Here is a 25,602-nt window from a genome sequence, read left to right on the forward strand (position 1 = left end):
CTCAGTTTTGGTGCAAAAGCAAGAAGGAGGAAAAAGAATTATAAACTGGTTTAAAGTAACTTCAATCCGAAGGAATATCGGAGAACTGAAACCATTCAACATGAACACATGTGTACACAAAAAAACAGGGCGGGTGCTGGGTCTCCCAATTAGAGCTAGAAGAAAAGGAATTTACGGTAAGTAAACAAAATTCCCTTCTTCTTTGTCGCTCTATTGGGAGACCCAGACAATTGGGACGTCCAAAAGCAGTCCCTGGGTGGGTAAAATAATACCTCGTAAGAGAGCCGTAAAACGGCCCTTTCCTACAGGTGGGCAACCGCCGCCTGAAGGACTCGTCTACCTAGGCTGGCATCCGCCGAAGCATAGGTATGCACCTGATAGTGCTTCGTGAAAGTGTGCAGGCTCGACCAGGTAGCCGCCTGACACACCTGCTGAGCCGTAGCCTGGTGCCTCAAAGCCCAGGACGCGCCCACGGCTCTGGTAGAATGGGCCTTCAGCCCTGAGGGAACCGGAAGCCCAGCCGAACGGTAAGCTTCGATAATTGGCTCCTTGATCCACCGAGCCAGGGTTGATTTGGAAGCCTGTGACCCTTTACGCTGGCCAGCGACAAGGACAAAGAGTGCATCCGAGCGGCGCAGGGGCGCCGTACGAGAAATGTAGAGTCTGAGTGCTCTCACCAGATCTAACAAGTGCAAATCCTTTTCACATTGGTGAATTGGATGAGGGCAAAAAGAGGGTAAGGAGATATCCTGATTGAGATGAAAGGGGGATACCACCTTAGGGAGAAAATCCGGAACCGGACGTAGAACCACCTTGTCCTGGTGAAACACCAGGAAAGGGGCTTTGCACGACAACGCTGCTAGCTCAGACACTCTCCGAAGAGAAGTGACTGCCACTAGAAAAACCACTTTCTGCGAACGTCGTGAGAGGGAAATATCTCTCATTGGCTCGAATGGTGGTTTCTGAAGAACCATCAGCACCCTGTTTAGATCCCAGGGTTCTAACGGCCGCTTGTAAGGTGGAACGATGTGACAAACCCACTGCAGGAACGTGCGTACCTGTGGAAGCCTGGCTAGGCGCTTCTGGAAAAACACAGAGCGCTGAGACTTGTCCCTTAAGGGAGCCGAGCGACAAACCCTTTTCCAGTCCAGATTGAAGGAAGGACAGAAAAGTAGGTAATGCAAATGGCCAGGGAGAAAAACCCTGAACAGAGCACCACGACAGAAAAATTTTCCACGTCCTGTGATAGATCTTGGCGGACGTTGGTTTCCTAGCCTGTCTCATAGTGGCAATGACGTCTTGAGATAACCCTGAAGACGCTAGGATCCAGGACTCAATGGCCACACAGTCAGGTTGAGGGCCGCAGAATTCAGATGGAAAAACGGCCCTTGAGATAGCAAGTCTGTTCGGTCTGGTAGTGCCCACGGTTGGCCGACCGTGAGATGCCACAGATCCGGGTACCACGACCTCCTTGGCCAGTCTGGAGCGACGAGGATGGCGCGGCGGCAGTCGGATCTGATCTTGCGTAACACTCTGGGCAACAGTGCCAGCGGAGGAAACACATAAGGGAGCTGAAACTGCGACCAATCCTGAACTAAGGCGTCTGCCGCCAGAGCTCTGGGATCTTGAGACCGTGCCATGAACATTGGTACCTTGTTGTTGAGCCGGGACGCCATGAGGTCGACGTCCGGCACCCCCCAGCGGCAACAGATCTCCTGAAACACGTCCGGGTGAAGGGACCATTCCCCTGCGTCCATGCCCTGGCGACAGATAATCTGCTTCCCAGTTTTCCACGCCTGGGATGTGAACTGCGGATATGGTGGAGGCCGTGGCTTCCACCCACATCAAAATCCGCCGGACTTCCTGGAAGGCTTGCCGGCTGCGTGTGCCGCCTTGGTGGTTGATGTATGCCACCGCTGTGGAATTGTCCGACTGAATTCGGATCTGCTTGCCCTCCAGCCACTGCTGGAACGCTTTCAGGGCAAGATACACTGCCCGTATTTCCAGAACATTGATCTGAAGCGAGGACTCTTGCTGGGTCCACGTACCCTGAGCCCTGTGGTGGAGAAAAACCGCTCCCCACCCTGACAGACTCGCGTCCGTCGTGACTACTTCCCAGGATGGGGGTAGGAAGGATTTCCCCTTCAATAATGAAGTGGGAAGAAGCCACCACCGAAGGGAAGCTTTGGTCGCCTGAGAGAGGGAGACGGTCCTGTCGAGGGACGTCGGCTTACTGTCCCATTTGCGTAGGATGTCCCATTGAAGGGGACGCAGGTGAAACTGCGCGAAAGGGACTGCCTCCATTGCTGCCACCATCTTCCCCAGGAAGTGCATGAGGCGCCTCAAGGGGTGTGACTGGCCTTGAAGGAGAGATTGTACCCCTTTCTGTAGTGACTGCTGCTTGATCAGCGGAAGCTTCACTATCGCTGAGAGGCTATGAAACTCCATGCCAAGATATGTCAGCGATTGGGCCGGTGTCAGATTTGACTTTGGAAAATTGATGATCCACCTGAAACCCTGGAGAGTCTCCAGGGTAGCGTCGAGGCTGCGTTGGCATGCCTCTTGAGAGGGTGCCTTGATCAGCAGATCGTCCAAGTACGGGATCACCGAGTGACCCTGCGAGTGTAGGAGCGCTACTACAGTAGCCATAACCTTGGTAAAAACCCGTGGGGCTGTTGCCAGGCCGAACGGCAGTGCCACGAATTGCAGGTGTTCGTTTCCTATGGCGAAGAGCAAGAAGCGCTGGTGCTCTGGAGCAATCGGTACGTGGAGATAAGCATCTTTGATATCGATCGATGCAAGGAAATCTCCTTGGGACATTGAGGCGATGACGGAGCGGAGGGATTTCATCCTGAACCGTCTGGTTTTTACGTGTTTGTTGAGCAGTTTCAGGTCCAGGACCGGGCGGAAAGACCCGTCCTTCTTTGGGACCACAAACAAGTTGGAGTAAAAACCGTGGCTCTGTTGCTGAAGAGGAACAGGGATCACCACTCCTTCTGCCTTCAGAGTGCGCAGCGCCTGCAGAAGAGCCTCGGCTCGCTCGGGAGGCGGGGATGACCTGAAGAATCGAGTCGGGGGACGAGAGGTGAACTCTATCTTGTAACCGTGAGACAGAATGTCTCTCACCCAGCGGTCTTTTATTTGTGGCAGCCAGGTGTCGCAAAAGCGGGAGAGCCTGCCACCGACCGAGGATGCTACTAGAGGAGGTCGAAAGTCATGAGGAAGCCGCTTTGTTAGCGGCGCCTCCGGTGGTCTTTTTAGGACGTGACTTAGACCGCCATGCATCAGAGTTCCTTTGTTCTTTCTGAGACCTTTTGGACGAGGAGAATTGGGACCTGCCCGCGCCCCGAAAGGACCGAAACCTCGACTGCCCTCTCCTCTGTTGGGGTATGATCTGTTTGGGCTGGGGTAAGGATGTATCCTTTCCCTTGGATTGTTTGATGATTTCATCCAGACGCTCGCCAAACAGCCTGTCGCCAGAAATTGGCAAACTGGTTAAGCGCTTTTTGGAAGCAGAATCTGCCTTCCATTCCCGTAGCCACAAGGCCCTGCGGAGTACCACCGAATTGGCGGCCGCAACCGCCGTACGGCTCGCAGCGTCCAGGACAGCATTAATAGCGTAAGACGCAATTGCCGAGGTCTGGGTGGTAATGGATGCCACTTGTGGCGCGGCCGTGCATGTGGCTGCTTCAATTTGCGCTTGACCTGCTGAGATAGCTTGTAGCGCCCATACGGCTGCAAATGCTGGGGCAAAAAAAGCTCAGATAGCTTCATAGATGGATTTCAACCAGAGCTCCATCTGCCTGTCAGTGGCATCTTTGAGCGAGGCCCCATCTTCCACAGCAAGTATGGATCTCGTCGCCAGTCTGGAGATTGGAGGATCCACTTTGGGACACTGAGTCCAACCTTTAACCACGTCAGGGGGAAAAGGATAACGTGTATCCTTAAGGCGCTTAGAAAAACGCTTATCTGGACAAGCATGGTGATTCTGGACTGCCTCTCTGAAATCAGAGTGGTCTAGAAACATACTCGGTGTACGCTTGGGGAACCTGAAACGGAATTTCTCCTGCTGAGAAGCTGACTCCTCCGCCGGAGGAGCTGAGGGAGAAATATCCAGCATTTGATTGATGGACGCAATAAGATCGTTCACTATGGCGTCCCCGTCTGGAGTATTAAGATTGAGAGCGCCCTCAGGATCAGAATCCTGATCAGCTGTCTCCGCATCATCAACCAGAGATTCCCCCCGCTGAGACCCTGAACGATATGATGTCGAGGGAAATTCTAAGCGAGCCCGCTTAGTCGGTCTGGGGCTGGGGTCTAAGTCAGAACCCTCAGCCTGGGATGTATGAGATACCCCGGGAGGACATTGTTGGTCCAACTGAGGGGGGCCAGGGAACAATGATTCAACAGAGTCCCTTTGCTGAGATACCGGCCTGGACTGCAAGGCTTCTAGTATCTTAGCCATAGTCTCAGAGAGTTTTGCAAACTCCGTCCCAGTGTCAACAGGTGGCTCCCCCTGGGCCCCTCTCAGCAGAGGCTCTGGCTGAAGAAGTGTCACAGGGGTCGAACATTGCACACAATGAGGGTCAGTGGAACCTGCCGGCAGCTGGGTCGTACAAGCGGCGCAGGCAGCATAATAAGTCTGTGTTTTGGCACCCCTGCCTTTTGTGGGCGCCATGCTATTGTTTTCCCTGAGTAACACAATAGGGTATATAGCCAGAATGAACTGTGCTCATACAGTGTAAAGTATATACTATAAACAAATAATGTATCAATACACTACAGCACCATGGGGCTAGCACCACAGGTGCTGCTTACCACCCGCCTAAAGCGGTTGTGAGGCCACCAGAGACCGTGTCTGGGTCTCCCAGGGTTTGTCCCTCTCTGCAGCGTCGGAGGAGCTGACAGGAATGGCTGCGGCGTCCTGACGAGAGGAGGGAGCCGTGGGCGTGGCCGAGAAAGTGCGGGAACTGGTGCTCACACTGTGCACAGTGAGGGGGGTGGAGTATGCAAATCATACTCCAGCCCTCAGTGCTGCTCGTTCCGTGCAGCGTCCCGCCCTTCCCCTGCCTGTCAGGGCTGGGGGCGGGAGAAAAGGAAACTAGGCCGCAAGAAAGCCGGGGACTCGAGTATAAGCGTGGCCGCCGTAAAAGCGCGGCCGGCGCCGAAGTCCCCGGCGAACTACAAGTCCCAGCCGCGCCGCAGTTTCCCATGGCAGCGGCGGTTAGCGCGGTAGCCCCTACATATAAACACACTCAGCGACGCTGAGTGTGTAATGGCACAGTTTAACCCGGTCAGCGCCGCGGTCCCCGGTGCACTAGCACACCCAGCAAAGCTGAGGTGTTGCCGTGCGCGGTCCCCACAGGGATACAGAGTACCTTCAAGTAGCAGGGCCATGTCCCTGAACGGTACCCGGCTCCTATCCAGCAGTCTCCACAGGAGTTGTGGATGAAGCACGGTCTCAGTGCCTGGAGACCGATAGGATCCCACTTCACCCAGAGCCCTGAGGGGGATGGGGAAGGAAAGCAGCATGTGGGCTCCAGCCTCCGTACCCGCAATGGATACTTCAACCTTAACAACACCGCCGACAAGAGTGGGGTGAGAAGGGAGCATGCTGGGGGCCCTATATGGGCCCACTTTTCTTCCAACCGACATAGTCAGCAGCTGCTGCTGACCAATCTGTGGAGCTGTGCGTGCATGTCTGCCTCCTTCGCACAAAGCAAAAAAACTGAGGAGCCCGTGGGAGCACGGGGGGTGTATAGGCAGAAGGGGAGGGGCTTAACACTTTTAAGTGTAATACTTTGTGCGGCCTCCGGAGGCATAGCCTATACACCCAATTGTCTGGGTCTCCCAATAGAGCGACAAAGAAATGTGAGTAACATGCTGTAACATTGTGATATACATTTTTTTTTCTTTCAACAAACAACATTACTTATCTACAGGATAGATCATAAATCTAAGCTTTCGGAGACCCCTCCAGTCACTAGAACAGAAATCTGAAAATCCTCCACTGCTCCTCACTGTGAGGCTGCTGTACTGTACTGCCAGTTTCCATCACACTTAATGATGTGGCAAGGTCCATGCTGAATCCACCGACCCATCCAATCTCCTTCTACATGTAGGGGAGGAGGAACAGAGCACCCTCAACTCTAGTGATCAATGTGGGTCCCAGACGGTTTACATTTATCACCTACTCTGTAGGTTATCACTTATCCACAACGCAGCCATCATCCCAATGCACGGTCAGTGTGCGGAGAGTAGAGCAGAGCTGACAGTGCTGTGGGATGAGAGCTGCAGATGGAGCTGCTTGTGTTACATCTCTTTAGAAACAATTTTTTCATTTTCTGTCTTAACTGCTACATTTACAAAGAGGGCAATAACATTTGGCAAAATAACAAAACTCAAAGTAAATTTCACAACTGGCCTCAAGTACAGTGATAAGCAGCATTATAAATAAGGAGAGACTGGATAAGACCAAATAGACCAAGGACATCAGAATCAAGCTTGACATAGCACTAAAAACTATATATACACATATGCATTATATATACATATATGTATGTATGTACTAGTTGTAGTACCTGGGCTTTGCCCGGGATAGTAACTGTCTCTCTCAGTCTCTCTGTCTGTGCGTCGCTGTCTGTCTCTGTGTCTATGTCTCTGTCTGTATTTGTATCAGTGTGTCCGGCTGTCTCTTGCCCCGGCTGTCTCTCTGTCTCTCTCTATCAGTCTCCCCACCGACAGCATATTACCTCACACATAAGCTTCTTATACTAACAGTTTATTTTGTTACTATAGCAACCACTGACAGTTGCTATTAATAGCCTGTAGCTCCCACCTCCATTCAGTTTTATGGATGCAGGATTTTGAAGAGTAACTGTAAAGCGTGGGGTTAAATTTTTCCCATGAAAACATAGTCTATGACGTTCCATGAGTCACATGAGGCGTCTGTACAAAATTTCGTGATTGTAAATGCGACGGTGCGGATTCCATTAGCGGACATACATACATATCTAATATATAAAAGCTCAACTTATGTATAACATATAATTATATATATATATATATATATATATATATATATATATATATATATATATATATATATATATATATATATATATATATATATATATATATATATATATATATATATATCTATATATATATCTCGATCTATCTATATATATCTATATCTACATACGGTATATATCTACACACACACACAAACACACTCAGTATATTCGTGTCAATTCTGGAATCTATTACATGCACAAACATGCTGGAGATATGCTTCCACAAGTGTCTTTTCTCACCCATATTCACAGAGTGATTGTATTATTGTATTATATATTACCATATGTTGCAAATGTTCTTCTCTGCTGTTCAAACATGAAATCATTTATGTGTGCTGGCTCTGCATATCCTGAAAGCATGTTCCTCGGAGCAGCCATCTGCTGACTTTTAAATGGATTGTTGGGTCCAAGCTGCAATGACAAAATCATTTTATACACACAATCAATAGTTTAACCAAACATTCAGCACTTCAAATATATTGCTAGTAATATTGTAAGGTGCTATGGAATATGTTGGCGCTATAAATATAAATTATTATTAGTAATAGGTTTGGTGGCCCCAGTCCTTCAGTTCTGCACATTGAGCTGTGAAATTAAACTTTTAATTTAAAGTCTGTATGTAAAGCACATAAGGTTTACTTCTAAACCTCTTAAGGTACCGTCACACTAAGCAACTTACCAGCGATCCCAACAACGATAGGGATCGCTGGTAAGTTGCTAGGAAGTTGCTGGTGAGATGTCACACTGCGACGCTCCAGCGATCCCACCAGCAACCTCACCTGGCAGGGATCGCTGGAGCGTCGCTACACAAGTTGCTGGTGAGCTCACCAGCAACCAGTGACAAGCCCCCAGCACCGCGTGGAAGATGCTGCGCTTGGTAACTAAGGTAAATATCGGGTAACCAACCCGATATTTACCTTGGTTACCACTGCACGCAGCTACACGTGCAGAGAGCAGGGAGCAGCGCACACTGAGCGCTGGCTCCCTGCTCTCCTAGTTACAGCACACATCGGGTTAATTAACCCGATGTGTGCTGCAGCTAAATGTGCAGAGAGCAGGGAGCAGCGCACACTGAGCGCTGGCTCCCTGCTCTCCTAGTTACAGCACACATCGGGTTAATTAACCCGATGTGTGCTGCAGCTAAATGTGCACAGAGCAGGGAGCAGCGCACACTGAGCGCTGGCTCCCTGCTCTCCTAGTTACAGCACACATCGGGTTAATTAACCCGATGTGTGCTGCAGCTACATGTGCACAGAGCAGGGAGCAGTGCACAATGCTTAGCGCTGGCTCCTTGCTCTCCTAGTTACAGCACACATCGGGTTAATTAACCCGATGTGTGCTGCAGCTACATGTGCACAGAGCAGGAGCCGGCACTGACCGTGAGAGCGGAGGAGGCTGATAACAAAGGTAAATATCGGGTAACCAAGGACAGGGCTTCTTGGTTACCCGATGTTTACATTGGTTACCAGCCTCTGCAGAAGCCGGCTCCTGCTGCCTGCACATTTAGTTGTTGCTGTCTCGCTGTCACACACAGCGATCTGTGCTTCACAGCGGGACAGCAACAACTAAATAATGGCCCAGGACATTCAGCAACAACCAACGACCTCACAGCAGGGGCCAGGTTGTTGCTGGATGTCACACACAGCAACATCGCTAGCAACGTCACAAAAGTTGTTCGTTAGCAGCGATGTTGCTAGCGATGTTGCTTAGTGTGACGGGGCCTTTAGGCCCTGTGCGCACACTGCGGTTTTACCCGCGGTTTTGCTGCGGAAATTTCTTGAGAAATGTTTGTAATCTTTCTGCAGACATTTCCGAGCAAAACCTATGGGGAAAAAAATAGCTGGGCGCACACTGCGTTTTTTTTCTCAAGAAAATGCTTTCTGCAGAATTTCTTGAGAAAATGTGCATGTCACTTCTTTTCCGCAGGTACCTGCGTATTTCACTCCATTCATTGTAATGTAATCTCGAAAGACCGCGGGTATACCGCAGGTAGCAAATAATGTGTGGTATACCCTCAGTATAGCCGCGGTTTACCTGCGGTAATGTTCATCACTGCCTGCGGTTTGCAGGGAAGTGATGTCATTATGACAGGAAGAGGAAGCAGAGCAGAGTAAACACACACATATTACAGACACAGACATAGAATACACACACATCACACTCACATACAGACACAGACATATAGAATTCACATACAAATCAAAACGTGCATATAAAAAAAAACAAAAAACAAAAAAAACCCGTGGGCTTCGCTGTATTTTTATCGTCCAGCCTAGATAAACACACAGCGGCGGCCAGGTATTCTCAGGCTGGGGAGGGCGAGGGCCATGGTTAATGCCCCCCCCCACCCGAGAATATCAGCCCGTAGCTGCCCCGGGACTGTTGCATCCATTATGCGGCAGTCCCGGAGTGTCCCCGGCTCTTCTTGTTGCCGTGATGCGGTGGCAATCAGGGTAATAATGAGTTAATGGCAGCGCATCGCCACCACTAAGTCCAGGCTTTAATCATGGCGGCGTCTATGATACAGCTTTCATGATTAACCTGTAAGTAAATTGAATAAACACACACACTGAAAAATCCTTTATTTTAAATAAAAGACAAAAAGCCGCCTCTTTCACCCCTTTATTAACACCCCCCCCCCCCAAAAAAACACACAGCTCTGGCGTAATCCACAGAGGTCCTACGACGCTTGCATCCAGCCGCATCTGACACACTACTGAATGCAGCCTTGTAACGAGCCTGCAGAGAGGTAACCACAGGTCATTTCTCACGGTCAGTAATGTGAACACACTACTGCTCGGGAGAAATGCAGCGTGTGCTCACAGGGACTCTATTGATTGATCTGTCCTCTATCCATCCTTCTATCTATCCATCCATCCTTCTATTATCTATTTATCCATCTAGCCATTATCCATCTAGCCATTATCCATCTAGCCATTATCCATCTAGCCATTATCCACCTAGCCATTATCCACCTAGCCATTATCCACCTAGCCATTATCCACCTAGCCACCATCCACCTAGCCACCATCCACCTAGCCACCATCCACCTAGCCACCATCCACCTAGCCACCATCCACCTAGCCACCATCCACCTAGCCACCATCCACCTAGCCACCATCCACCTAGCCACCATCCACCTAGCCACCATCCACCTAGCCACCATCCACCTAGCCACCATCCACCTAGCCACCATCCACCTAGCCACCATCCACCTAGCCACCATCCACCTAGCCACCATCCACCTAGCCACCATCCACCTAGCCACCATCCACCTAGCCACCATCCATCTAGCCACCATCCATCTAGCCATCATCCATCTAGCCATCATCCATCTAGCCATCATTCATCTAGCCATCATCCATCTAGCCATCTAGCCATTATCTAGCCATTATCTACCATCTAGCCATTATCTAGCCATTATCTACTATCTAGCCATTATCTAGCCATTATCTATTATCTAGCCATTATCTATTATCTAGCCATTATCTATCTATCCATCCATTATCTATCTATCCATCCATTATCTATCTATCCATCCATTATCTATCTATCCATCCATTATCTATCTATCCATCCATTATCTATCCATCCATTATCTATCCATCCATTATCTATCCATCCATTATCTATCTATCCATCCATTATCTATCTATCCATCCATTATCTATCTATCCATCCATTATCTATCTATCCATCCATTATCTATCTATCCATCCATTATCTATCTATCCATCCATTATCTATCTATCCATCCATTATCTATCCATCCATTATCTATCCATCCATTATCTATCTATCCATCCATTATCTATCTATCCATCCATTATCTATCTATCCATCCATTATCTATCTATCCATCCATTATCTATCTATCCATCCATTATCTATCTATTCATCCATTATCTATCCATCCACCCATTATCTATCCATCCATCCATTATCTATCCATCCATCATCTATCCATCCATTATCTATCCATCCATTATCTATCCATCCATTATCTATCCATCCATCCATTATCTATCCATCCATCCATTATCTATCCATCCATCATCTATCCATCCAATCTATATATCTATCCATTATCTATTTCTTTATCTATATCAGAAGGAAATTACCTTTTTTTTTTCCTCTCTCTCTTTCAACATGCTTTATTTATAGAAAAAAAACAAAACGAAGGGACCAACTTGCGGAAAAAACGCGGCAAAACCGCATGCGTTTTTCCCGCGGTTTTGGTGCGGTCTTTTACCGCAGATGCGGTAATCTTCAACTCCCAGAAGCTTCTCAAGAAATTGTCTTGAGAAAAATCACTTTTCTAGTGCGCACATAGCCTTAAGGCGTACTTATACGTACTTGTACTTATACTTCTCCCTGCTGCAGAGGAAAGCTTCCCCCTGCGAGCAGCCTAGATCACTTTGTTTGGTCCATCAATGTGGCCAAGCCACATCTTCAGGAGAATAGAGCTCTCTGCAGAGCAGGAAGCCAAGTGCTGGGAGCAGTGCGCTCCTGAAAAAAGGTAGTGAAAACAACCCTTTTAAAGTGTAATCATCATTTTAATTTACATTTAAAAAATGAATAGTACAAGTGAAAATAAGCAACTTTGTAATATATCTTATCAGACAAATTTGCTTTTTTTCTGCCAAAATTGATCACTTATTAACAAAGCTTAGAGGTTACACTGTTGCTTTGCAGCACAGGGGACCAGGGTTCAAATCCCACAAAGGACAGCATCTGCTATGAGATTTTTATGTTGTCTCTGTATTTGTGTGGGTTTTTTCTGGATTCCTACCGCATTCCATAGATATACTGACAGGGAATTTAGATTGTGAGCCCCAATGGGGACAGTAATAATGACGTCTCTCAGGTGCTGCAGAATTAATAGCGCTATTTAAGTTAAATAAATACTCTCAAATCTGTGTTCAGTGAAGACGAAGGGAATTTTGTTTACTTACCGTAAATTCCTTTTCTTCTAGCTCCTATTGGGAGACCCAGACAATTGGGTGTATAGCTTCTGCCTCCGGAGGCCACACAAAGTATTACACTTAAAAGTGTAACCCCTCCCCTCTGCCTATACACCCCCCCGGGCATCACGGGCTCCTCAGTTTTGGTGCAAAAGCAGGAAGGAGGAAACTTATAAATTGGTCTAAGGTAAATTCAATCCGAAGGATGTTCGGAGAACTGAAAACCATGAACCAAGAACAATTCAACATGAACAACATGTGTACACAAAAGAACAACAGCCCGAAGGGAACAGGGGCGGGTGCTGGGTCTCCCAATAGGAGCTAGAAGAAAAGGAATTTACGGTAAGTAAACAAAATTCCCTTCTTCTTTGTCGCTCCATTGGGAGACCCAGACAATTGGGACGTCCAAAAGCAGTCCCTGGGTGGGTAAAAGAATACCTCGGTAAAAGAGCCGTAAAACGGCCCCTTCCTACAGGTGGGCAACCGCCGCCTGAAGGATTCGCCTACCTAGGCTGGCATCTGCCGAAGCATAGGCATGCACCTGATAGTGTTTTGTGAAAGTGTGCAGACTCGACCAGGTAGCCGCCTGACACACCTGCTGAGCCGTAGCCTGGTGCCGCAATGCCCAGGACGCACCCACGGCTCTGGTAGAATGGGCCTTCAGCCCTGAGGGAACCGGAAGCCCAGAAGAACGGTAGGCTTCAAGAATTGGTTCCTTGATCCACCGAGCAAAGGTTGACTTGGAAGCCTGCGACCCTTTACGCTGGCCAGCGACAAGAACAAAGAGCGCGTCCGAGCGGCGCAGGGGCGCCGTAAGAGAAATGTAGAGTCTGAGTGCTCTCACAAGATCTAACAAGTGCAAATCCTTTTCACATTGGTGAACTGGATGAGGGCAAAAAGAAGGTAAGGAGATATCCTGATTGAGATGAAAAGGGGATACCACCTTAGGGAGAAATTCCGGAACCGGACGCAGAACCACCTTGTCCTGGTGAAACACCAGGAAGGGGGCTTTGCATGACAGTGCAGCTAGCTCAGACACTCTCCGAAGTGATGTGACTGCCACTAGGAAGACCACCTTCTGCGAAAGGCGTGAAAGAGAAATATCCCTCATTGGCTCGAAAGGTGGTTTCTGAAGGGCCGTTAGCACCCTGTTCAGATCCCAGGGTTCTAGCGGACGCTTGTAAGGAGGGACTATGTGGCAAACCCCCTGCAGGAACGTGCGTACCTGCGGAAGCCTGGCTAGACGCTTTTGAAAAAACACAGAGAGCGCCGAGACTTGTCCCTTAAGAGAGCCGAGAGACAAACCCTTTTCCATTCCGGATTGAAGGAAGGATAGAAAAGTGGGCAAGGCAAATGGCCAGGGAGTAAAACCCTGATCAGAGCACCAGGATAAGAAGATCCTCCACGTCCTGTGGTAGATCTTGGCGGACGTTGGTTTCCTGGCCTGTCTCATAGTGGCAATGACCTCTTGAGATAACCCTGAAGACGCTAGGATCCAGGACTCAATGGCCACACAGTCAGGTTGAGGGCCGCAGAATTCAGATGGAAAAAAGGCCCTTGAGACAGCAAGTCTGGTCGGTCTGGTAGTGCCCACGGTTGACCCACCGTGAGATGCCACAGATCCGGGTACCACGACCTCCTCGGCCAGTCTGGGGCGATGAGGATGGCGCGGCGGCAGTCGGACCTGATCTTGCGTAACACTCTGGGCAGCAGTGCCAGAGGAGGAAATACATAAGGCAGTCGAAACTGCGACCAATCCTGAACTAATGCGTCTGCCGCCAGAGCTCTGTGATCTTGAGACCGTGCCATGAATGCCGGGACCTTGTTGCTGTGCTGGGACGCCATTAGGTCGACGTCCGGCTTCCCCCAGCGGCAACAGATCTCTTGAAACACGTCCGGGTGAAGAGACCATTCCCCTGCGTCCATGCCCTGGCGACTGAGAAAGTCTGCTTCCCAGTTTTCTACGCCCGGGATGTGAACTGCGGAGATGGTGGAGGCTGTGGCTTCCACCCACAGCAGAATCCGCCGAACTTCCTGGAAGGCTTGCCGACTGCGTGTGCCACCTTGGTGGTTGATGTATGCCACCGCCGTGGCGTTGTCCGACTGAATTCGGATCTGCCTGCCTTCCAGCCACAGCTGGAACGCTTTTAGGGCTAGATACACTGCCCTTATCTCCAGAACATTGATCTGAAGGGAGGACTCTGGCTGAGTCCAGGTACCCTGAGCCCTGTGGTGGAGGAAGACCGCTCCCCACCCTGACAGACTCGCGTCCGTCGTGACCACAGCCCAGGATGGGGGCAGGAATGATTTCCCCTTCGACAAAGAAGTGGGGAGAAGCCACCACTGAAGGGAGGCCTTGGCTGCCCGAGAAAGGGAGACGTTCCTGTCGAGGGACGTCGACTTCCTGTCCCATTTGCGGAGAATGTCCCATTGAAGTGGACGCAGATGAAACTGCGCAAATGGAACTGCCTCCATTGCTGCCACCATCTTCCCTAGGAAGTGCATGAGGCGCCTCAAGGGGTGCGACTGGGCTCGAAGGAGAGATTGCACCCCTGTCCGTAGTGAACGCTGTTTGTCCAGCGGAAGTTTCACTATCGCTGAGAGAGTATGAAACTCCATCCCGAGATATGTCAGCGATTGGGTCGGTGTCAATTTTGACTTTGGGAAATTGATGATCCACCCGAATCTCTGGAGAGTCTCCAGAGCAATGTTCAGGCTGTGTTGGCATGCCACCCGAGAGGGGGCCTTGACAAGAAGATCGTCTAAGTAAGGGATCACCGAGTGTCCCTGAGAGTGTAGGACTGCTACCACTGTTGCCATGACCTTGGTGAAGACCCGTGGGGCTGTCGCCAGGCCGAAAGGCAGTGCCACGAACTGAAGGTGTTCGTCCCCGATGGCAAAACGCAGGAAGCGCTGATGCTCTGGTGCAATCGGCACGTGGAGATAAGCATCCCTGATGTCGATTGATGCTAGGAAGTCTCCTTGGGACATCGAGGCGATGACGGAGCGGAGAGATTCCATCCGGAACCGCCTGGTTTTCACGTGTCTGTTGAGCAGTTTGAGGTCCAGAACGGGACGGAAAGATCCGTCCTTTTTTGGCACCACAAACAAGTTGGAGTAAAAACCGTGGCCCCATTGCTGAAGGGGGACAGGGATCACCACTCCTTCTGCCTTCAGAGTGCTCACCGCCTGAAGAAGAGCATCGGCTCGCTCGGGGGGCGGAGATGTTCTGAAGAAACGAGTCGGAGGACGAGAGCTGAACTCTATCCTGTAACCGTGAGACAGAATGTCTCTCACCCATCGGTCTTGGACATGTGGCAACCAGGCGTCGCAAAAGCGGGAGAGCCTGCCACCGACCGAGGATGCGGTTTGGGGAGGCCGAAAGTCATGAGGAGGCCGCCTTGGTAGCGGTTCCTCCGGCGGTCTTTTTAGGACGTGACTTAGACCGCCATGAATCAGAGTTCCTCTGACCCTTCTGTGGCCTGTTGGACGAGGAGAATTGAGACCTGGCTGAGGGCCGAAAGGACTGAAACCTCGATTGTACCTTCCGTTGTTGAGGTCTGTTTGGTTTGGACTGGGGTAAGGACGAGTCCTTTCCCTTGGATTGTTTAATGATTTCATCCAATTGCTCGCCAAACAGGCGGTCGCCAGAAAATGGCAAACCGGTTAAGAACTTTTTGGAAGCAGAGTCTGCCTTCCATTCACGTAGCCACATGGCCCTGCGGACTGCCACTGAATTGGCGGATGCTACCGCCGTACGGCTCGCAGAGTCCAGGACAGCATTCATGGCGTAGGACGCAAACGCCGACGCCTGAGAGGTTAAGGACACAACCTGCGGAGTAGAGGCACGTGTGACTGCATTAATCTCAGACTGACAAGCTGAGATAGCTTGGAGAGCCCATACGGCTGCGAATGCCGGAGCAAAGGACGCGCCTATAGCTTCATAGATGGATTTCATCAGGAGCTCTATCTGCCTGTCAGTGGCATCCTTGAGTGATGAGCCATCTGCCACTGCAACTATGGATCTAGCCGCCAGTCTAGAGACTGGAGGATCCACCTTGGGACACTGAGCCCAACCCTTGACTACGTCAGGGGGGAAGGGATAACGTGTGTCATTAAGGCGCTTAGTAAAGCGCTTATCCGGAAAAGCTCGGTGTTTCTGGACTGTATCTCTGAAGTTGGAGTGATCAAGAAACGCACTCCGTGTACGTTTGGGAAACCTAAATTGGAATGTCTCCTGCTGAGAAGCTGACTCCTCAATCGGAGGAGCTGGAGACGAAAGTTCTAACACCTGATTGATGGACGCTATAAGGTCGTTTACTATGGCGTCCCCTTCAGGTGTATCAAGGTTGAGAGCGGCGTCAGGATCAGAGCCCTGATCTGCCACCTCCGCTTCATCCTCCAGAGAGTCCTCATGCTGAGACCCTGAGCAGTGTGATGAAGTCGAGGGAAGTTCCCAGCGAGCCCGCTTCGCCGGTCTGGGACTGCGGTCCGTGTCGGAGTCCTCACCGTGGGACCTATGAGTCGCCCCAGGAGCACTTTGCTGCGCCGACCGAGGGGGGTCTGAGAGCAATGATTCAACAGTGCCCGGGGCCTGTGTTACCGGTCTGGACTGCAAAGCTTCTAGTATCTTAGCAGACCATCTATCCATAGACTCAGAAAGTTTGTCAGCGAATACTGCAAACTCTGTCCCTGTCACCTGGACAGTGGCAGCAGGTGGTTCCACCTGGGCCGAGGGTCCCACCGGTGGCTGAGGCTCCGGCTGAGTGAGTGTCACAGGGGCCGAGCATTGCACACAATGAGGGTAGGTGGAACCTGTAGCATAGCCGCACATGAGGTACAGGTTGCAAAATAGGCCTGTGCCTTGGCACCCTTGCTTTTTGCGGACGACATGCTGTTGTCTCCTCTTAGAGCAATCAGTGAGGGTATATAGCCAAAAGCAAATAGTGCGGCCGTACAGAGTAAATGTATACAATATAAGCATATAAATATACACTTCGGCACCCAGGGGGGCCAGCACCTAGTAACAGGTGCGGCTTACCGACCGCCCTCAGCGGTTGTGTGACTACCAGATTCCCTGCCTGGGCCTCCCAGAGCTGTGGAGCTCGGTGTTGTCTCCCCTCTGAAGTTCTCCAGCGTCAGAAGTGCTGATAGGAATGGCTGCCAGCGTTCTGAGAGGAGGAGGGAGCCGTGGGCGTGCCTCAGAAAGTGCGGGAATCTGGTGCCCCACGGTGCTCAGTGAGGGGGGAGGAGGATACTAAGTATGCTCCAGCCCTCAGCGCTGACGTCCAGTGCAGCGTCCCGCCCTTACCCCTGACTGGCAGGGCCGGGAGTATGCGGTACTAGGCCGCAAAAGCCGGGGACTAAAGTTATAAGCGCGGCCGGCAAACAAGCGCGGTCAGCGCGGTAGTCCCGGCGCACAAACACACCCAGCAGCTGCTGCAGCGTCCATTAGACAGGCGCTCTATGCGCCATCCCCAAGATGCTTTTTATTGTGCACTTAAAATGCGAAAAAAAAAAAAAAATATTCTGGATAAAATTAAATAAAAATAAATAAATCAAATTTCACAAAGAAAGTGCCTGGAGAAAACCCCAGTCAAAGGGTTAGAGTTGATCTGATCTTTGTAAAGTTACAAACTCACCTCCGGTGCAAACAAGGTGTCATATGTTGGATTGTATTGTACTTCTTTAAGAGAGGGGTCAAGATGAACGCCGATATCAACATTTTCCTGCAACAAAAAAAAAATATTGTGTTTGTTGTAGTGAAACTAAACATCCAAGGGCAAAAACATTGAAGAAATATCAATAAGGAAGACAGCATTAGGCCCGCACAAGAAATCCTGTGGTGAAAGATAGATCATTACTTTACAGGTATGGTAGCTTTTGTGTTTTTTTTATTATTACATATTGTCTTCAGGGCGAGTTCACACAATGCATATTTATGAGAATTTCAGTTGTAAAATTTGCACAGAGCAGCTGCAATAATATTCAGTACAAGGCAAGGTAAAAGCCCCATCTGTTCACAATGGAACAGGCAATTCTAGGCTAGGTGAATTATTCCATAGACGTCCGATAGTGGGTCCCACGGATCCCCATCTCGCTCTGCTGGTAATAAAGATGGAACTAAATAAGTAAAAAAAAAAAAAATTTTACATTTAAGGGAAAGGCAGCAGCACTGGCAATTACAAAGAGGGGGTTCAAACCTGTAAGGATGTGATTCAAGTCACCAATAGTCCATAAATATGGAGCGAGAGGCAACACCTCCTAGTCCCCCATGTTATGGGTTCATTTCTCAGGACGTGCTGCCTCATGCTCGGCATTTGCTGGTAATAAAATGGTTGCCAAAAGATATTCACTTGGATGGGACTTTGAAAACTGCCGAGCATGCTCGCTTAATCATTCAGCTGTAGATCGCAGATAGAATTGGGGAGGCCGTATTCTGCATGATAATGACTAATTCATTGGAAGCAGATAATTGCCACTGGAAAACAACCGCTAAAATACAGTGTATTATAAAAGCTAAAATTCACGCTGCTTAATTACAATAAACCAGAACATGTATTTATTGTATTAGCCAGCTGAAACCGGCTTCTTGTAGAGCTCAGCGACTTCCATACAACGTCCTAGATATTATCGGCAGAGCGTCATCACAACGGTGGTATGAGGTAATGAGGCTTATTAATACTAAGTAAATAAAAAAATAAAATATATACAAGATAGAATAACTCACACCAAAGTCCATGGCAAAAACAATGCTACAGCTTTTGTAACACCTCCTTTGTACACGCATTGGCTACTTTATAGGATCTGTATCATTTTATTGCACTTTTGCCAAATACCTGGCTCTGTTCAGGAGTGCTAGCAAAATGTTCATATGGAGAAACCTTGTGGCACCTGTGTTTAGTGCTGCAGAAACCATTAAGTCAATGCAGAAAAGCAGAGGAGAGTGATGATGTCTCACTGCAGAATTACAGCCCATGGATTCTCTGCACTTCAAGGTCCCAGCTGAATGGGACAGCGCTATTACTTCTGTCCGCTAAGAAGCCGCTCCTGCTTTGTGTAAAAACTACCATGCTCAGGTGATCGGTACTTGTAATGAATAGTGATGAGTGAGCACTACCATGCTTGGTACTCGTAACACGTTTGATAAGCGGGCACTACCATGCTTGGGTACTCAGTAGTCGAAATGAGCAGTTGGATGCTAGGACAAGCTCGTCGTCTTCACAGACTATAATGTTAGTCAATGGGAAACGTGAACATTTTTCAGATCTTCCAGTAAAATGCTCAAGTTCCCCATTGACTCCTATCATACTCTGCACACAAGTTGAGCCTGTCTGAGTGTCAAACTACTCATTACGAGTACCGATCATCTGAGCATGGTAGTGCTCACTCATCTCTAGTTACGATTACCCAGCACCTGTGCATGGTAGTGCTCGCTCATCTCTAGTTACGAGTACCCAGCACCTGTGCATGGTAGTGCTCGCTCATCTCTAGTTACGAGTACCGAGCACCTGTGCATGGTAGTGCTCGCTCATCTCTAGTTACGAGTACCCAGCACCTGTGCATGGTAGTGCTCGCTCATCTCTAGTTACGAGTACCCAGCACCTGTGCATGGTAGTGCTCGCTCATCTCTAGTTACGAGTACCGAGCACCTGTGCATGGTAGTGCTCACTCATCTCTAGTTACGAGTACCCAGCACCTGAGCATGGTAGTGCTCGCTCATCTCTAGTTACGAGTACCCAGCACCTGAGCATGGTAGTGCTCGCTCATCTCTAGTTACGAGTACCCAGCACCTGAGCATAGTAGTGCTCGCTCATCTCTAGTTACGAGTACCCAGCACCTGTGCATGGTAGTGCTCGCTCATCTCTAGTTACGAGTACCCAGCACCTGAGCATAGTAGTGCTCGCTCATCTCTAGTTACGAGTACCGAGCACCTGTGCATGGTAGTGCTCGCTCATCTCTAGTTACGAGTACCGAGCACCTGTGCATGGTAGTGCTCGCTCATCTCTAGTTACGAGTACCGAGCACCTGTGCATGGTAGTGCTCGCTCATCTCTAGTTACGAGTACCGAGCACCTGTGCATGGTAGTGCTCGCTCATCTCTAGTTACGAGTACCGAGCACCTGAGCATCGTAGTGCTCGCTCATCTCTAGTTACGAGTACTGAGCACCTGAGCATGGTAGTGCTCGCTCATCTCTAGTTACGAGTACCGAGCACCTGTGCATGGTAGTGCTCGCTCATCTCTAGTTACAAGTACCGAGCACCTGAGCATTGTAGTGCTCACTCATCTCTAGTTACGAGTACCCAGCACCTGAGCATTGTAGTGCACGCTCATCACTAGTTACGAGTACCCAGCACCTGAGCATGGTAGTGCTCGCTCATCTCTAGTTACGAGTACCGAGCACCTGAGCACTGTAGTGCTCGCTCATCTCTAGTTACGAGTACTGAGCACCTGTGCATGGTAGTGGTCGCTCATCTCTAGTTACGAGTACCCAGCACCTGAGCACTGTAGTGCTCGCTCATCTCTAGTTACGAGTACCGAGCACCTGAGCATGGTAGTGCTCGCTCATCTCTAGTTACGAGTACTGAGCACCTGTGCATGGTAGTGCTCGCTCATCTCTAGTTACGAGTACCGAGCACCTGTGCATGGTAATGCTCGCTCATCTCTAGTTACGAGTACTGAGCACCTGAGCATGGTAGTGCTCGCTCATCTCTAGTTACGAGTACTGAGCACCTGTGCATGGTAGTGCTCGCTCATCTCTAGTTACGAGTACCGAGCACCTGAGCATGGTAGTGCTCGCTCATCTCTAGTTACGAGTACTGAGCACCTGTGCATGGTAGTGCTCGCTCATCTCTAGTTACGAGTACCTGAGCACCTGAGCATGGTAGTGCTCGCTCATCTCTAGTTACGAGTACCTGAGCATGGTAGTGCTCGCTCATCTCTAGTTACGAGCACCTGAGCATGGTAGTGCTCGCTCATCTCTAGTTACGAGTACCGAGCACCTGAGCATGGTAGTGCTCGCTCATCTCTAGTTACGAGTACCTGAGCACCTGTGCAAGGTAGTGGTCGCTCATCTCTAGTTACGAGTACCTGAGCATGGTAGTGCTCGCTCATCTCTAGTTACGAGTACTGAGCACCTGTGCAAGGTAGTGGTCGCTCATCTCTAGTTACGAGTACCGAGCACCTGTGCATGGTAGTGCTCGCTCATCTCTAGTTACGAGTACTGAGCACCTGTGCATGGTAGTGGTCGCTCATCTCTAGTTACCAGTACCGAGCACCTGTGCATGGTAGTGCTCGCTCATCTCTAGTTACGAGTACCGAGCACCTGAGCATGGTAGTGCTCGCTCATCTCTAGTTACGAGTACTGAGCACCTGTGCATGGTAGTGCTCGCTCATCTCTAGTTACGAGTACAGAGCACCTGAGCATTGTAGTGCTCGCTCATCTCTAGTTACGAGTACCGAGCACCTGTGCATGGTAGTGCTCGCTCATCTCTAGTTACGAGTACCCAGCACCTGTGCATGGTAGTGCTCACTCATCTCTAGTTACGAGTACCGAGCACCTGTGCATGGTAGTGCTCGCTCATCTCTAGTTACGAGTACTGAGCACCTGTGCATGGTAGTGCTCACTCATCTCTAGTTACGAGTACCGAGCACCTGAGCATGGTAGTGCTCGCTCATGTCTAGTTACGAGTACCTGAGCATGGTAGTGCTCGCTCATCTCTAGTTACGAGCACCTGAGCATGGTAGTGCTCGCTCATCTCTAGTTACGAGCACCTGAGCATGGTAGTGCTCGCTCATCTCTAGTTACGAGTACCTGAGCATGGTAGTGCTCGCTCATCTCTAGTTACGAGTACCTGAGCATGGTAGTGCTCGCTCATCTCTAGTTACGAGCACCTGAGCATGGTAGTGCTCGCTCATCTCTAGTTACGAGTACCTGAGCACCTGTGCAAGGTAGTGGTCGCTCATCTCTAGTTACGAGTACCTGAGCATGGTAGTGCTCGCTCATCTCTAGTTACGAGTACTGAGCACCTGTGCAAGGTAGTGGTCGCTCATCTCTAGTTACGAGTACTGAGCACCTGAGCATGGTAGTGCTCGCTCATCTCTAGTTACGAGTACTGAGCACCTGTGCAAGGTAGTGGTCGCTCATCTCTAGTTACGAGTACCGAGCACCTGAGCATGGTAGTGCTCGCTCATCTCTAGTTACGAGTACTGAGCACCTGTGCAAGGTAGTGGTCGCTCATCTCTAGTTACGAGTACCGAGCACCTGAGCATGGTAGTGCTCGCTCATCTCTAGTTACGAGTACTGAGCACCTGTGCATGGTAGTGCTCGCTCATCTCTAGTTACGAGTACCCAGCACCTGAGCATGGTAGTGCTCTCTCATCTCTAGTTACGAGTACCCAGCACCTGTGCATGGTAGTGGTCGCTCATCTCTAGTTATGAGTACCTGAGCATGGTAGTGCTCGCTCATCTCTAGTTACGAGTACTGAGCACCTGTGCATGGTAGTGGTCGCTCATCTCTAGTTACGAGTACCTGAGCATGGTAGTGCTCGCTCATCTCTAGTTACGAGTACCGAGCACCTGTGCATGGTAGTGCTCTCTCATCTCTAGTTACAAGTACAGAGCACCTGTGCATGGTAGTGCTCGCTCATCGCAGGAGAAAAAGCCAGGTCTGCTCCTCCTGCTCTCCATGTATCTTCTACTGTCTGTGTACAAGAAGCCTGAGGAGAGGGGCGCAGCATACCCACGAAGGACAGCACAGACTGGCTTAAAGGCAATGTGTCATCTGAAAATTATCTATTGTTTAAATCAGGATTTTTTTTGTGTAATTATTTTTCACCACTTTACAATCTGTATTAGGCCTAGGACATACGGCGAGAAAAACCGTGCAAGTGGAATGCGATAAAAAAAAATAGATAAAATCGCATTCCCCTCGGACCAATATTACTTTATGGGGCAGCTCCCATGAACGATTATTTTCTCAGCCGAAAAGAACAGTCGAAGCATGCTGCGGGTGGAATGCGATCCTGTTTCACTCGCACCCATTCAAGTCTATGGGGCAAGAGAAACATCACACTGCTCTCGCATTACACTGGTGTAACGCGAGTGCGATAATCGCATCAGCTGACAACGGAGGAGATTAGGGAGATAAATCCCTCCCTCCCCTCTCCGCAGCGCCGTGCCCCCCTTTGCAACTGTGGTCTGATTGCAAGATCGCACCACAGTCGCATGACCCTCCCATCACACTCGGCTCCTGCTGTGCTGTGAATGTGAGCCGAGTGTCATGCGAGGACTCGCACAGAACACTGTGTGGCCTCAGCCTTAAAAGTGAAATTTAAAAATCTTACAATTTTCATACTGGCCACTAAGGTCTACTTTGTGCTCACACTTCCCATTTCTGGACATCCACAAACATTAGCAGCTATACACTCAGCTGCTACACGTTCAGATGCTGTTTTTTGTATTCAAAGAGTAACTAAACTTTCATTTTTTTATATTTGAAAGCGATTTTAATTGCAGCACATCGGTGAGGGTCCGAGTTAGGAGACCCACACTAATTCCTCAGAAAAACCTGAGTGGTGCCCAGTTCTTGCCTGAGAGGACGCACAGAGCAGAGTATGGAATCAACAGAAAGCAATGGCTTTGCAGTCTCATCAGGTTTCTCTCAACAGTAGAGAATTGAGGGAAACCAGTGAGCGAGTTTCTTCTTAGGCTATGTGCGCACAGTGCGTTTTTCGCGGCGTTTTTGCGCGTTTTTTGGGTGCGTTTTTGGCCTCAAAACTGCAGGACTTTGCTTCCCCAGCAAAGTCTATGAGTTTTCATTTTAGCTGTCCGCACACATCTGTTTTTTTTTACCTGCGTTTTTGAGTTAAAAAAAAAAAAAAAAAAAAATGGACATGTCAGTTCTTTCCTGCGTTTTTCTGCGTTTTCCCCCCCCATGCAATGCATTGGAAAAACGCAGCAAAACGCAGAGATCAAAAACGCAGCCAAAAACGCACCAAATCGCGGCAAAAACGCATGCGGTTTTTTTATGCGTTTTTTCGACGCAGGTGCGTTTTTGTGCGTTTTTAGCGGCCACAAATGCACAAAAACGCAGCGTCAAAAAGACGCAGTGTGCGAACCTAGCCTTAAACCACTTTAAGCATGTACCTTATGGACTTACCCTAAAATGGCTAATTCACTCTGCGAGTGCCCCATTTATTGTACGTTGGCGGAAAACTTGTCATCTTTGCATTTTTATACCTTCACGTACAGAAGCTAATTTCAGCGGGTGTCTCTGGTGTAAATAAGTCCTTTAATTAGGTTAATGACACAAAAGGAACGTGTAACCTTCTGTACATTGACCAGTTGCCGCAGCAGCTAAACATTGCTCCTTTTTAGAGGTCAACAATGGTAACAGATATCCCCCAAGAGTTGAAATCCATCAAACGTCAGCGTTACAATAGATGTACCGCGAGGCAGTGAATTATCAGCCTCCACAAAGTGAAAAGCTGGTAACTGCTGTGCGTGGGAGAGCGGCTTTTAACTTAGCAGCGTGTTTCCAAGGTGACAAATTAAAATTCCACGGCTCCATCAAAAAGAACATTTTCTGTAGATCGTTAGAGAAACCCTTTCAAAAACAGGTATTTATCTAAACTATCAAAACTATTGGCGACAGTAAACTCTGCGTGAAACTCGAGGCTTCAGACTGTGGAATCACATATGCAGTTTTCAGGCCATTTTTGGCATTGATTTTTAAAGCCATTACGCTAATAAAAAAAAAAATAATCTAAAAGAAAATAAATAGAATCTGTACAAGTCCAATATTTTAAAATGGCATATGCAAATTTCACAATATCCTGCAAAGTTATAACCTTCGTTAAAAACACAAAACATTAGCATTTTTAAGTTACCTTACCTTCCTAAATATATGTTATATAAAGTCATATGTACCCCAAAATGGTCAAAAAAAATCATTTTGGGGTACATATTAGGGATGAACGAATACCTCAAATATTCGGCTTCGCGAATATTTTACGAATACCTCGCCGCGATTCGACTATTCGATGCACAATGTAAGTCTATGGGAAGCCCGAATAGTACCGAATAGTTGTTATTCGTGTTTCCCATAGACTTACATTATGCATCGAATATTCACGAATAATCGAATAGCGGCGACCTATTCGGAAAATATTTGCGAAGCCGAATAATCGAAGTATTTGATCTTCCCTAGTACATAGGACTTTATATCACATACACAATGACACATGGTAAAACTGATGTGTAGCTGTGATGCCTGAGGTCGGTGCGAGTTTGTAGACACCAAACATGAATAGGTTTACTTGTATTTAAAGGGTTAAAAAAATTCACACGCTTGCCCAAAAAAAATTGCGCACACTTTGCGCCATTTTCCAAAACCCATAGCGTTCTCATTTTTCGGGATCTGAGGCTTAGTGACGGCTTATTTTTTGCGTCTCGAGCTGACGTTTTTAATGGAACTATTTTTGCGCAGATGCTACGTTTTGATCGCCTGTTATTGCATTTTGCACAAAATTTGCGACGACCAAAAAACGTAATTTTGGTG

General features: G+C 48.9%; 1 protein-coding gene across 1 annotated transcript in view; it reads right to left on the minus strand.

Annotated features, from left to right (window-relative positions):
- The window catches only part of CDC40 (cell division cycle 40), a 102,040-nt gene that overhangs the window by 58,360 nt on the left and 18,078 nt on the right, over positions 1–25,602 (minus strand). Inside the window, exons 2-3 of the mRNA XM_075338345.1 lie at positions 17,683–17,769; positions 7,358–7,487 (exon numbers count right to left, since the gene is read on the minus strand). Coding sequence (XP_075194460.1) covers positions 7,358–7,487; positions 17,683–17,769 — 217 coding nt within the window. The remainder of the gene's footprint in view (positions 1–7,357; positions 7,488–17,682; positions 17,770–25,602) is intronic.

The sequence above is a fragment of the Anomaloglossus baeobatrachus genome, chromosome 3, assembly GCF_048569485.1.
Source record: "Anomaloglossus baeobatrachus isolate aAnoBae1 chromosome 3, aAnoBae1.hap1, whole genome shotgun sequence".
NCBI classification, from domain to species: domain Eukaryota; kingdom Metazoa; phylum Chordata; class Amphibia; order Anura; family Aromobatidae; genus Anomaloglossus; species Anomaloglossus baeobatrachus.